General features: G+C 39.0%; 1 protein-coding gene across 1 annotated transcript in view; it reads right to left on the bottom strand.

Moving 5' to 3' along the window:
* Window positions 1-15,038, bottom strand: part of LOC127574459 (kinesin-like protein KIF9) — a 60,609-nt gene that overhangs the window by 5,708 nt on the left and 39,863 nt on the right. The window contains exons 13-17 of the mRNA XM_052023475.1: window positions 13,765-13,941; window positions 8,580-8,788; window positions 7,386-7,565; window positions 4,163-4,275; window positions 2,359-2,463 (exon numbers count right to left, since the gene is read on the bottom strand). Of these exons, the coding sequence (XP_051879435.1) occupies window positions 2,359-2,463; window positions 4,163-4,275; window positions 7,386-7,565; window positions 8,580-8,788; window positions 13,765-13,941 (784 nt within the window). The remainder of the gene's footprint in view (window positions 1-2,358; window positions 2,464-4,162; window positions 4,276-7,385; window positions 7,566-8,579; window positions 8,789-13,764; window positions 13,942-15,038) is intronic.

The raw sequence follows: 15,038 nt of genomic DNA, 5'->3' as shown, positions 1-15,038 counted from the left end.
AGAAAACCTTCTTAATAGCATACCTTTATCATTCTTCATGTTGGAGGAGGTAGGCCTGGAATAGCTGCCAAAGTAAGCCTGGTAGGACATTATAGTACATACCACAGATAGCAGTCATAGCATGTCAAGAGTGGGGTGAAAGAATATCTTATTTTGCAGTGGGTGAACAGCTGGCCAAACTTATGGCTCTGTCCTGGAAAGTACCAATCTCTTAAGTATCACTTCCAATTCTCTGCTGAACAGTCTAAAATTAATTTCACTGCTGTACACTTCTTTGCGTTGCTGTGTGTTCTAAGTTTGAATTATTTATTGAGTTTTTCCTTAAAAATGTAATGTATTCTGACCAGTCATACCCCATAGGAAAACATTCCATATTAGGGAAGTGGACCAGTAACTAAAATCTTGGATTATTATCCAGAAACGTAAATGGAAATTCTATCTCGGCAGCTTGGGAATTTTTAAAAATATGCTGAAGCTTAAAGAGCATTAGTAAATACGATAAAGAGTCGTTGTAAAAACCCAACTGTTTCACTAATGTCTTTTAGGAAAGATAGTCTGTATCTGGTTCCACCTGTGACTACAGTCCCATATCAATGAAATTGATTCATTGTAGAATCATAATGGCACAGAAGAGGGCAATTTGGTCTGTTGAATCTGTGCTGGCTATTTGCAAAACAATTCAGTCAGTCACAATATTCCTTTTCCTGGAGCCTGGCAAATTATTTTCCCTCAAGTGCTTTTAAAAAGCCCTGATTGAATGAATTTCCATCATCCTTACAAGTATATGATCATTAGACAATTTAGAAAAAATCTTACTTGCCCTTCTATTTTCTGCCATTCACTTTAAATCTTTGTCCTTTGATCCCTGAATCATCTGCTAATGAGAACAACTTCCATTTACCCTATCTAAACCCATAATGTTCTTGTAAACCTCATCATATCTCCATGGGACCTTCTTGGCTCCAAAGATAAATCTGAGTTCCTCCTGTTTAACTTTTTTTTGGAAGTTCCTCATCTCAGGAACCTTACCCACAAATCTTCTCTGAATCTTTTCTAGAACTTTCACAATCTTCCTGAAGTGTTATAACTGTAATTGTATGCAATATTCCAACTGTAGCCCAATCACTCTATTGTAAAAGTTGAATATAACTATTGTCATAAAATCATAACAATTCATCGTGCAGAAGGACCTCATGCAGCTACTCGGGCCCTTTTTTTGGCTAAAACATGGAGCTAATTAGGTTACTCCCACTTTTCATCAAGAAATACAGCATAGACATTTGCCATTGAGCCTGCTAGGGCTGAGCATCAACCACCCATTTATTCTCCCCACTTTCTCAGCAATTCTTCCCAAGGCTAAAGCTGAGTAGCCTTGCAGATCACTGTTACTTAAATGATCATACAGATACTTTTTAAAATGATATGTGATGATAGAATTGACAACTGTATCTTCACCTTCCGAAGGGAAATTAGGGATAGGCAACAGATCCCAGCTTTGGCAGCAAGCCTACAGCCAGTAATGAACTAAAGGAATAAACATTCATTATGATAATTCTACTGCCTTAGAAAATTAGTTTCCCTTAGTCATCTTAACTACAAAAAAAATTAAATTTTCTCTTGGAGTTTTCCTGAACCAATGTTCTGAAAGATATCAGGTCAGAATGTGATACACTGTATGGAATTCTAATCTACCTCTGCATTAAAAACTAAAGACTGCATCCTGAAATTTGACAACTTGATATAAAAATTGTCTGTTCCATAGTTGAAAAGTAAACAAAGGAGAAATGCCATTGGTTATGCTGATTAAGCAAATGCTAATAAAGCACAAGGGAAATATAAAAAGAAACACATCAATGTAAGAAAGGTTTTGCTTGCTGGGGGGAAGAAACATTTTCCATCAGTATCTCCAGAAGTAGAACATTGTAAGCAAGTTTTGTGCAGTAATACTAGCGGAAAACCATTGTTTTCCTTTTCCCATTTACAACATTAACATTTGCCTTGCTTAACGTAGCCAGTTAACTTTGTTAAATGGCTTTATTTTTGCATATGTTGACCTTGGGGGAGGAGTTGCTGAGAAAATGAGGAAAATAAAAATAATATGTGTAAATGGGTAGTTGATGCTCAGCACGAACTTGGTGGGCTGAAGGGCAAGTTTCCGTGCTGTACTTCTCATCCTTTTTACTTCCTCAGAGCCTAAACATGTATCAGTTTTGGCTATTCTCTGAACAAATGTTTTGGATGTGGAATAAAGAAGTCATTGTCTCACTTCCATCAGCCAGCACAACAAAGCTTTTTCTTATTAATAAGTTGTTCTCAGTCTGAATAATCTGCCATTGACCATCCAACACCTTTACCTACCCGTTGTTCCAGCTTCATCCGTGCTTTGTAAAATGACACTGATTCTGGATTCGCCATCAGGATTTCATGTTGGATGCGTTGGAATTTCTCCTTATCATCTTCTTCCTAAATGATTGGGATGCACAGGATATTTAAATGGATAGTATGCCCTCCCCATCAACATTTTCCTCTCTTGAAGGTGATTTATTTTGCTGAGGAATGGATACTATTCCCTGGTTACAGGCTTCTTGCAGCAATGCAAGCACTGTACTTATTAAACATTTCCTTTTTGCCATATATCATTTTCCTTTATTTTTCTTCCAACCTCAGAATTGGATTTATTGAAGAATTGGTTTTCATTGATAAACTTTATGCTTTGATTCAAATAGTATGGGTTTTCTATAGTTACTACAACCAATCCCTACATTAATTTATGAAACTCTTCTTCAATTTGTGCAGCATGCCCATGTATCTACTCCTCCCTTACTTAGATGGAATCCATCTAAACTATATAGGCTCCCCTATTCCAAAATGCAATTCCCTGTTTGAGAACTAAATTAATTCCTATTCCAAATCCTTACTCATGTCTGAACTTCCCAAACATGGATAGCATTTTGGAAATTATTACTTAGTTCATCCCTTAAATTTCTTTTGTCATGTCTTACTGCCTATTTTGAGTTCTATGTGTTCTACTTCTCTGCGATTTCTTACCATGTAGATGGCAATACTCAATTCTTATATTGTTCTTTTCAGTATTTTATCAAACTGGTGTGCCAGATGCTCAAACCATGCACCAGGGAAGCAAAACTCCACTTGTTGTTCTGGTACGATTTGCACAGAATTCTACATGCAAAATTATAACATCATAACTTGCTTATTCCCCACTTTCCTTGATAGGTGACAGAATTGCCCCAGTGCATGCTATAGGTTTGCCTGTTGTAAACAACTCTTGACACTCTTTGTCATCACCCTCCAAGGAAGATAAACAGTTAGAGACAAACAGGAATGACTGCTCCTTTCCCATTATCTGACCATGACTTATGTGCCACTGTCTAGGTATTGATATTTCTAAAAAAAGGTTTGCCAGTTGCACACTGAATAATGATTCTTGAAGTTTGATCTTCAACTAGAATGACAGCTTGTAAATGTTGCAAGAAAAATCTTCCAGAACCCGAATCTATGAGGAAAATGCCTCAACTTCTACAACAGACAAATTATTTCATATGGATGCAACTTTCAACTGTATGGGGACCAAGCAGCAGTAGGATTAGATACAATAATAGAATATTAAAGAATAAAGGGAGTGAGCAGGAAGTAGGTTAGATTAGCTGGTATTGAAAAGGATATAGGAAATAGGCAAGATTTAAATTGCATTGTATACAAAAGGGGTACATTTACAATAGGTAGAATCATAAAGATTCTGAGGAATGAACAGGAATAAGACCAAGCATGGTATTGAAGGAAATGGGGAGTGAGTGGGAGTGGGGTTAGATTAGGTGGAATAGTAAAATATATAAGTATTATTAGCGCGCGTGTGTTATTAAAGGATAGGGAGAATAAGCAAAAGGATGGGATTAGACAAGGTGGGATATTAAGAGATGTTGGATTGAGTTGGAGTATGGAGTTCGTCTGGATAGAATATCCAAGAGTATGGGAGCAAGCAGGAGAATGCTATTGACTAAGGGCTAAATCATATGGGGAGTTAGCAAGATGTGAGCATTGACAATGGGTTGAATGGCTGTTCCTTGTTGGGTCATGCTAATATTATAAGACCAGAAAGAGTGGATAATCTATCTGTATTGCAAGGGAGACTTGAAAAACTTACCAAAGATATCATTCTGGGGTAGGGGACCAACCCTGGTCGGATACTGTCTACTTGTGGCGTGAGTTGAGCATCATCAGAAATCAGAAAGGATTCGTTGTACCAAATATCAAACTCTGTATGAAAAACAATTAAAAGTAAATCATGATTAAATGTTGCCAATTTCTGCCCTTTTTGTGACAACTTGCGGGGCGTGGGTGGGGTTGTTGATTCCTTGTGCACCAGCTCTTTCGTGCTAAATGTTGAAACTATTAATTTGTGAGACTTGACTAGGACTGTTCAAAAAATAGCCTATAGGTTAGAATTATCCCAGGTTAACCCTTGGTCTGGCATGATAAAGGACAGCACTTTTTCCACAAACAAAAGACCCAAGGAATCTTGTGTAGTAGAATATACTTATATGAGGAAACATGCATGAAGTTTTTTCTTCATGACCAACCAAGATTATGGAGAATGGAGATCACAATAAGTGTAGAAGATTACAGCAGGATGTTGGAGAGAGAATTGCTTGGGAATTAGGGAGAGAGATGACCTTGATGGGGGAGGAGGAAGGTTTGGTGCAGGAGATTTGGGTGTGAGTGGAATGAGTTGGTTTAAGACCATTGGCAGTGATAGGTGTGTGATGAGGGAAATCAACAATGATGGGAAAGTTAAAAGAGACATCTACATGGAGAAAAATGGATTACTTGGATTCCCCAACAATGGTCCAGATAACGTCAGGACCTTTTTTCCTAAAGCAGACCTTTACCTTCGGTTAGGAACTGCCTTATTGTTTAAGGTCCCCCTCTTTGTGAGCCTTGTGTGGGTAGCTAAGCTTTGAGTAAGGGACATCAAAATTGGCATAACATATCCCTTGATGTCACTGCAAATGCTCAGTGACATCTGTGCACTAGTGCATCACATACAAGAAAGTTCTGGAAACAATTTCGACCCATGGTCTTCTGCCCCAGCCTGAGAATGGTCCTTCATGCATAAATATTTTGGCATCTCTGGCCTCAATAATGATCACCATCAGCATGAACCAAATGGCAAATTAACTAAATTGTTCCCTTTTCCTATACCTGGCACCAGGCCACTTGAAACTATTAGCATAGTAAGTCCTGTCATTCTATCACCCTAATTTTGGCATCTAGCTGATATGAAGAAAAATCAGATTTTCTTGGGAGCTGAGATATTCGCTATTCCAGCCATCATCATTTCATCTCTCTTTGTTATAAAAGCATTTGGGGGGGGGGGGGGTGGTATAGAGGGTCAGAGAGAGGAATAAAGGAGATGATCAGAGGAGATCATTTCATTCCATTCTTCCCTGCACTCCCTTCTTGGTCCTTTCTCTTCACAGAATGTGGATTCTGCTGAAACAACCAACATTTGGGAGGATATAAGAATAGAGAGTACTGAAATTATCTTGAGGATTACAGTTCAGAATTAGACCACACTCAGAGAATTGCATAAATTCTGTGTGACAGACTACATGAGAGAAGAACCACAGAGAATAGGGGTATGTTGGAGAATTGGGATAGAGGGGGTAGGTTGGAGGAAGTGAAATAGTGACTGTAATAAAGTGATTATGGTATTGGACATACAACTTAGAAGCCACAATTTTACTCATGGCAAATTAGTACCAGAAAAAAATACAAACTAGCTGTGGATGTTGTTTTTAAAAAATGCAAGGAAATAATATAGCTTTACTTACTCAGGACTACAAGTGGCTCCAGCCACATGATAACTCTTAATGTCCTCAACAAAGAACGGATAATCCACATTACTTTGTCAATATTGACTCAAGAGCAAGCAGGAAAAATTAAAGGAAGAGGCATGTTCTTCTTTTTGAACCGAAAGCATTTTTGATTACCAGTTACAGGACTTGGACTGATGTGTAAGTACTGTTGCCCACTGTTAGGTTTACTTGTGTGAAATCGGTTTGATTTGGCAAACTATATTGGGAATGACTGGTGTGTATAACGTATAAGCACTGGGATTCTTATGAGTATTCAATTTTGGTAGGTAGTCAAAGATTTTCATAGGTTTGTGGCTAGTTTGTGAGTAATGTTTTGTGAAATCTGCTTTTTAGCTCTGATACTCAGCCAAATGGAAGATCTGAGCCAATATTTTGGAATTTGGCAGCCACAGCTGGCCTAGTTGCTGTAAGCTTGGCTGTGAAGTATTTGGTTTCCTGGCATTAATGGATACAGGGGATGGAGGATCTCTTATTGATTTTTGTGGAGTTATGGTGGTTTGGCAGTCCAACTGAAGCATCAATTCAGTGGCTCTGTGCTATGTTTTTTTTGTGTAATGTACATTCCAAAAGCTTTCTTTGCTTTGTACCTCTCTCACAATATATTGATTACCTCTCACCAAAAGCAGATCACCCCATTTTCAGGATGTATCTAAGGTACTGGAATTCTAGCTTGACTGTTTGCACTCCTAATTATTCTGTATTTGGAGCACTTGTGAATTTTCGTTGCCAGCTCAGGTCCTTCTTGGACTGTGAGGACTACTATAGATATTTATTGTGGATACCATTAGTTGGCAGATCTCGGTTGTGAATTTATGGTCACTATGATGATGCAATGCTTGGGTTACATTGTTGATAATGTTGGGAGATACCTTATATTAAATGAGGAATAACAGGTGGCAACAAGTTTCCACACACAGTGTTCCCCTTATAAATGTCAAGGCATATCACTGAATAATACGGAATAAAGAAAGGAGTATAGATGATGCCTATGTGGCATCGGTGTGACTTCTAATGAGCATAGTTTGATAAATGCTTTCAAGAAACAAGAGAGAAGAAAATTTTCCTACAGAACCCAAGATATTAACACAGTCTTCTAGTTTATATTGCTTCATAATAGTTACAATTACATTGTGCTTCATTGCCTCTTTCAGAAACATATCACATCCAATGGATGAGTTTTTAGCCTCTGTTCAAAGTAAGATCCCACTAAGAGTACTGGGGTCAATAATTAGTAAATCTGTTTTGATTGAGGCAGGCATGTTGAAAATTTGAACAATTTTCTCAATTTTCTTTAAAATCCATTTGAGTCAATGAAATAAGTTTGAAGTCTCACATAAAGGACAGACACATCAACAGTACAGTACTGCCAGTGGGTATCATTCATCTTTGCTAACTGAAGCTTGGTTTTGTTTTCCTGGCTAATATTGGTCTTTGTACCTGCAGCTATTGAATCATGGCACACATTAGACCTAAATGGCCTGTACATACCGGTCAGCAGCCGCAGCCTGCATTGATCCACCAGCTTCTGGCAGTACTGCACCTCCACCCGCAGGTCTCGCAATGCATCAAAGTCCTGTCGGTATTGGTGTTTCAGATCCTTCAATTGAATGATTAGGTTGAACTCATCTTCATCAACTATAGGCTCGTCTTGTTTATTCATGTACTCACCTAGCATGTATGAAAAGGACTGTGAATCAAAGGCGTTTCAAGCATTTTAAAACTACTGTGCTCACTGCAGAGAATTGTCATGAGAACAAGAGGAAGTGAATCCATTACAACTCTGATAATAAGTTACATATGACATCTGACTTATATAATTGAGGTTAGTTGGTATTACGGTACCTATGGTATCTCACTGGCTACCTATTATCAAATATTTGAATTAAAAAAGCTGGTTTGCAATGGTGACCATGACATACAGAACTATGAATCACTGTAACAGACAGTGGAAAGAAGAGTAGAAATTGAAGACAGGACCATCCAAACTGTAAGTCCATCCACATTTATTCAGTGTTTATGACATATTATTACAGTTCAGGATGTTTAATTTTATTCCCTTAATTTCTAGCCTAGAGCCAGTTGATTAAAATTGGGCATGCTAAAGATATCAGCTTGATTCCTTGGTGTACAGTACAGTAAGTGCCTGTGAACCATTTAGCAAAATGTTAAGTCCACAGGATTTGCAAGCAGGTCCTGTGGACTTAGTATTCACACAATATTTATTGTGCTTAGTGGTTAAATTATTTTACTAGCAGTCAAAATAATGTGAGATTAAATCCCAACTGTATTTGAGTCCAGCTTTAAAAAATAGGGCAATGAAGCAATCAGTTCATTATGAAAATCCAAATTTTCAAATAGTAATTGAAAAGTAAGAATCCTGCCATTCTTGTGTCATGACTCCAATCCTATATCAACATGACTCTCAATTGTCCTCTGAATTATCCCTGTAAGCCACTAAGTTGTGTTACACTTCCTGAGGTAAATGTGCTGCTGGCCTTGGCAGAGATGCCTACATCACGGGAATCAAAAAATTGTAATTTTCAGCAGGTTTAACAGATCAGTGTTGAGAAAAGGAATACTACTGCCCTTCACAGCAGCTAACTCTTCATAAACTGTGGAATTAAACCTGCAGCCTTCTAGTAGGTGATTCTCAGAATCTGTATGCTTTCCTAATGACATTACCTTGATCATGTCGCTCCCGTTTCTTGATATTGAGTGACCGCTTAGTGATGTCAATCTCTTCCTTGGTGTTGTTGATTCGCTCAGTCAACTCCTTCATGCTCTTCCTCTTTTCAATGAGAATACTTTTATTCTCAATAAGAATACGATTAATCTCGCGTCCTTTCTCTGCTTTGAATATTTCAAACATCTCTGACTTCTGTGGAGGTGTGCTAAGCCACAGAAGTGAAAAACAGAAATCAAAATACAAACTAAAACAAGGAACAATCTCTTACTGGATGAAACACTTTATCCTATTATTTTTTTTTGTATTGCTCACCTCCGCAAAGTGCTGTCCTTGCTCTGGTACAAATCCATGGGTCATTTGTCAGTGGGGACATAACAGTTAATTACCAGCAGAGATCAATGGATCTTGATCATCTGCTGGCATATTGGCTCATTTTGCTCATCCCTTAATCCAATGATGCCAAAGAAATAATCAACACCCGACTAATTCAGTACAGATTGGGATATGAATTATGCATTGGCCTTATATCATACACAATGTCTTTATTCATTCGGCCACGAGGGAAGGATACATGTCAAGTTACCTTCAAACTCTGCTTACTGCCCTTTCATCATTTGTGCAAAACTTTACAAATCTAGAATAGGCAAATGCTACTATGACGTTTAGTAGCATCACAGTTGAACTTGAGTGGGTTGTTTCTCCCCTTCTAAGCTTAGGACTGTGGAGGTAAATGTAGAAATTAATTGTTAGGGTAAGGGTACACAGGCAATGTTATGCAGCCAGTTTTTTTTTCCAGGATGTAATTCTGTAAGGCCTTGCAATGTTCTGGTTAATCTATGCTGCACCATTTTAAGGCTAATGTAGATTTATAGAACCATACAGCATGGAAGCAGTCCATTCAGCCCTCCATGTCCATGCTGACCAGTGGGCACCCATCTGTATTAATCCCACCTTCCAGCACTTGGCCCGTAGCCTTCTATGCCCAGGTGATTCAAGTCCTCATCGACACATTTTGAATGTTATCACCAAATTTGCTTCCACACTCTCTCTGGCAGTGCATTCTTGGTGCTCACCATTCTCTGGGTGAATAAAGTTCCCCTCAGATCCCGTCTAAATCTCTTATCTCTTACTTTAAATCTATTTCCTCTACCTTTATTCCTCAACTTCTGTAGAGAAAAAGTTTGCTGAAGTCTACCCTATCTATAACCATTTTGTTTCCCTCATTTCCAAAAAGTGCCACCTTGCTCTGGTACAAATCCATGGGTTGTTTGTCAATGGGAACTGAACAGTTAAAGTCAATCCTCTTTTCATTCCTTATATATCTCAATCATATCCCCTCTTCACCTTCTCTGCTCTAGGCAAACAGATCTAGCCTCTCCAGTCTCTCCTTATAACTGAAATGCTGTATCCCAGGCAACATCCTGATGAATCTTCTATGCATCTTCCCCAGCGCTATCCCATCTTTCCTATAGTGTGGTGACCAGAAATGCATACAGTACTCCAGCTGAGGTCTGATCCATGTTTTATAAAGCATAAAAGCATAACCTCCTTGGTCTTGCATTCAATGCCCTGACTAAAGTTGTTTTTCAGTTGGGACTTGTGTTTTTTTTAAGCAGTTCCAGCAGCCAGAGCTGCAGAGGGGAGGAGCCAGCAGCCTTTTTTTTAAAGTTGTCTCTGATTGGCTAAGTGCATGGCAACTCAGCCAATAAAAGGCAGGTAGGTTAAGGCAGAATTGCCATTGTGTGATTGGGCCAGTGTAAGAGTGGGGAGCTGAGGCTTTGGCGTCAAGAGGTGGAGGCTAAGGTGAGGTTCTGTTAAGTTCTCTTTTTTTCTTTATTATTGCACAGGTAGAGCAGTGGGAATGACACCCAGTGCAGTGGTGTGCTCCTCTTGCATGATATGGGATGTCAGGGAGAACTCCAGTGTTCCTGATGACTCCATGTGTGGGAAGTGCATCCGGCTGCAGTTCCTTACAGACCGTGTTAGGGAACTGGAGCTGGATGACCTTCGGATCATTTGGAAGACTGAGAGGTTGATAGACATGAGTTACAGGGAGGCAGTCACACCCAAGTTGCAGGTAGCTGGGTGACTGTCAGGAGAGAGAAAGGGAATAGGCAGTCAGTACAGGGTACCCCTGTGGCCATTCCCCTCAATAATAAGTATATTGTTTTAGATACTGTTGTGCAGGGATGACCTACCAGGGGAAAGCCACAGTGGTCAGGTCTTGGGCACTGTGCCTGGCTCTTTGGCTCAGAAGGACCTGAGTTACAGGGATAGGTTGAATAGGTTAGGACTTTATTCTTTGGAGTGCAGAAGAATCAGGGGAGATCTTATAGAAGTATATAAATTTATGAGGGGTATAGATAGGGTGAATGCATTCAGGCTTTTTCCCCTCAGGTTGGGTGAGACTAGAACTAGAGATCATAGGTTTAGGGTGAAAGGTGAAATATTTAAGGGGAATCTGAGGGGGAACTACTTTGCTCAGAGGGTGAAGTGAGTGTGGAATGAGCTGCCAGCAGAAGTGGTAGATGTGGGGACAATTGTAACAGTTAAGAGAAGTTTGGATAGATGCATGGATGAGAAAGGTATGGAGGGCTATGGTCTGGTGTAGATAGATGGGACTAGGCAGAAAACAAGGCCGGCATGGACTAGATGGGCTGAGGGGCGCGTTTCTGTGCTGTACTGCTCTGACTATAAAGAAAGGCAGTATCCCATAAGCCGCCTTAACCACATTATCTACCAGCGCTGCCGTCTTCAAGGACTTTTGGACTTGCACACCAAGGTCCCTCTATTCTTCAATACTCCAAGACCCTAACATTCATTGTGTTTGTCCTAGCCTCAATAGTACTCCAAAAATACACCAATGCACATTTATCAGGATTAATCTCCTTCTGCCATTTCTCAGCCCATTTCACCAACACATCAATATCATCCTGTAACCTAAGACTACCCTCTGCACTATCAACAACCCTATCAATCTACATGTCATCTGCAGACTTGCAGATCCTGGCTCCTACATCCACATTCAGATCATTCATATATATTACAAACAGCAAGGGTCTCAGAACCCATCCCTGTTGGATACCACTAGTCACAGGTGTCCAATCACAAAATCAGCCCATTTTCCGATGACTGGCACCCAAAACTGAATGTATGCTTTTATGAAATCATTTAGATGGGAATCTACATTTGTAATGACGATGGAATTGTCAGGATTTGCTGTCATTTCTGTTTGAAAGTGACAGGAGCCTCTGGTATTTGCAATATGCATAATGAAATGTGTTGGTCAGTAATACTGCACTCCTTGAAACATCCATAGCACTACTTTGACAAGAACAGAGATGTTCTCCATCGTGTCCTGGTCAATACTTAACACTTGGCAAAATTAATAAAGTAGGTTTCTTCAACATTAACATATTATTATTTGTGGGACCTTTGATGCACAAATTGGTTGCTGCATTTGCTACATTACCACAACATGAAGACTTAAAGAAATTTCTTCAGTGGCTATAAACCTTGTTGGGAAACCCTAATGGTCATGAAAGGTGCAACAGGATTGTAAGTCTTTATCTCTTTTTTCTCAAGACAAACTGAAGTGTTTATAGCCAGTGGAGGATGCTGTCTGCTTCCATGGGATATCTTATATCTACCTGAGAGAAGATGGCACCTGGCTTTAACATCTGAAAAATAATTCATGAAAGTAAATCAAGTATCACAAAAAAGGACATGGAGTTTATAGTGGAAGTAAGGTGTGGTCAAGTTTCTGAAAGTAAACAGATTAATGTAGAAAGGTACTTTCTGCAATGTTTAGAGTATACAAACAGTTTTAAAATGAGAAAGAACAAGATTCAGCATATCTAATAATGAACAATTTACATTCTTTTTGGGAAGCAGGAAAACTACTCCTGCTAATTCTGGATCTACAAACAAATAATAGAAAAAGATTTGCAGCCATCCTTTTTAGGCAACCATTGGTGGTTGCTTTAATGACTGTTGGTAAATCCATTCTAGATCTGCTAAAACTGGATGGAACTTGCATGATCTACATTGAAATTTTACAAATAATTCCTCAAAAGTGCTTAGATTCAACCTCAAGCTTGTTTCAAACTAGTTGCTTGCCTATTTACAAGCCCTTTTTATGTGGCATTAATAAAGCAGATGAAGAGCCACCACACTGAACAATTTGACATCTGGCCATCTGCTTATCAAATGGTATAGTAACTAGTTGAATATCTGCCCTCATCAGTTTCCTTGCACTGATACAATGGGCTGATGAAATTGTTTCTAACAATGTTAAAAGGATGAGTGCTGTCTAGTTGAAAAGAAGCTTAACCTGGAGAAAAGCAATATGGTGCCCATTTCCAAGCCTCTCAGTGACTGGTAGGAAATTTGACTTTTTGATAGGATGTTTGTTAGCATTAAAAGCTTTGTTCTGGATTGAAAATCCCTTAGATGATGCTAACAATAGTGCAACACCCAATATTCATCACTAGCATAATCTTCTATCTCGTGTATGAAAAACATAAGTTTTTGTTTACCTACTGAACAATCTAATCTTGTTTTCCCTGAAACAGAGCTTTTCAAAGGGCCAACATTCAAGCAGAATTCATTGCCAGACTGTACCACAATAATCTTGCCTGACTAAACACTTCTCTTGCTGGATGGCATGGAGATCATCGATAGGTTTCAATGACATAACAGGCAGTCACGAAGACCATATGAGTGGAGGCAAGAAGGACTTGTAACCCAAGAGAGCTTAACCATTCAGATCTTACAGAAACCGATGGTCATAGCTTGACTTCTCTGTAAAACCATGTCTATACTGGTTAGGCTTCACTAAGGGAATCCTCACTAAGATCTGTGACCTCCCATCATTGCAGCATCCATTTTGAAGCAGCAGCGCTCTCCGTAGCTGGGTCCTGTGGTTTCAGCTGTGAGGCTAAGTGCTGGTATCTTTGAGATTTTGCAATAGATCAATAGAAAGTGCACACCGAAACCGTGGTGGCATGAGACTGGGAAATTCAATGATGCTGTTCTAGGAATCTTGCACTAGAAAACCTTAATTTTTATAGGACTTTTAAATAAAAGAGGGTGACACACAATGCTGGTTTAATGCCAGTAATAAATAGAGGAGGAATTTCTAGGGTTTTTACACCCAAGTCTTCCTTAAATTCTATTTACCTAGGCCTGATCTCTTCCAGTTTGACAGCTGATTCTGACAGTGCAGACTCGGCACTAGCTACCTCTTGCTCTCTCTGCACTGTAGGTTTTGCAGGAACATCAGGAACAGGTTCTTTTGCTTGGAGTATCATTTCAGGATCTTTTCCTGCGATGGAAACACGTTCCTTCTTGGTGGAGCTAAACACAAAGCAGGCAGTACTGGTGAACAGACTGGAGGAGAGTATACAACGGAGTGCCTTAAGGTATGGCATTAGGACCATTGCTCTTTTTTTGATATATTAATGACCTGGCTGTGCATTGAAGAAATAATTCCAAAATATGCAGATGGTACATAATTTAGTAATGTATTACACAGTGACAAGGGCCATAGTGGAGTGGAAGGAAGATGAGGACAGACTGGTGGAATGTAGAAATTATATAAAATTTGCTGTGAAATGTTACATTACAAGAAAAGGTGGATGAGAAAAGGCAACATTGGCTACATCGTCCAATATTCAACAGTGCAAGAACTGAGAGAGCTAGGGACATATTTATGCTAATTGCTATAGGCAGGTGGACAAAGATATTAAAAAGACAAACAATATCCTTGGGTATATAAACAGAGATATGAAGTGCACAGAGGTTCAATTAATCCATAGTGAATCCCTGATTAGTCTCAGCTGTGTGTTAGTTCAGTTCTTGGCACTAAATGTTAGTAAGGATGTTAAGGCCTTAATGAAGGTGGTGAAGAGACTTACTGGTATGTTACCAAGAAAGTCACTTCATATGAAGTGTAAAAGGATACAAAAAAGCATAGAACCTGGCAAATGGGAGAGCAACAAAGGAATGTGAAAAAAAAATACTTGCAAATTTGTCAAAATCAATACATAAAACTTTCATAACCAGGAAAAAGAGTGTTTAGAAACTTTGTCGTCCCTTAAAAACTGGCAACGGTGATAATATTAATGCATATAAGGAATTGACAAAACTTGTTACATAATTACTTTACCTCAGTAAAGGGAAGTAATATTATAGCCCGGTGCGATTCTGCAGACTTCTCCAGGATGATCTTTATACAATCAACAAATTGATGTGAACTTCAGACATTTCAGATCTCCTTGTTGTGTAAACCCCATAAGATGCAAGGTAGCTGCTACTAGCTATTAAGCCATAATTACTGCTTAATCACCTCCTTTGCCCTACAATCTAATTTTGTATGTGTGGATTGTCAATCAAGCTATAATTAATTGAAAATTCTGTGTTCTTGAAATATTTTTTTCAAAAAATTCATTTAT

The sequence above is a fragment of the Pristis pectinata genome, chromosome 9 (genome assembly GCF_009764475.1).
Source record: "Pristis pectinata isolate sPriPec2 chromosome 9, sPriPec2.1.pri, whole genome shotgun sequence".
In the NCBI taxonomy this organism is placed as follows: domain Eukaryota; kingdom Metazoa; phylum Chordata; class Chondrichthyes; order Rhinopristiformes; family Pristidae; genus Pristis; species Pristis pectinata.
The sequence above is the reverse complement of the archived record's forward strand: the minus strand, read 5'-3'. Positions and strand labels throughout refer to the sequence as shown.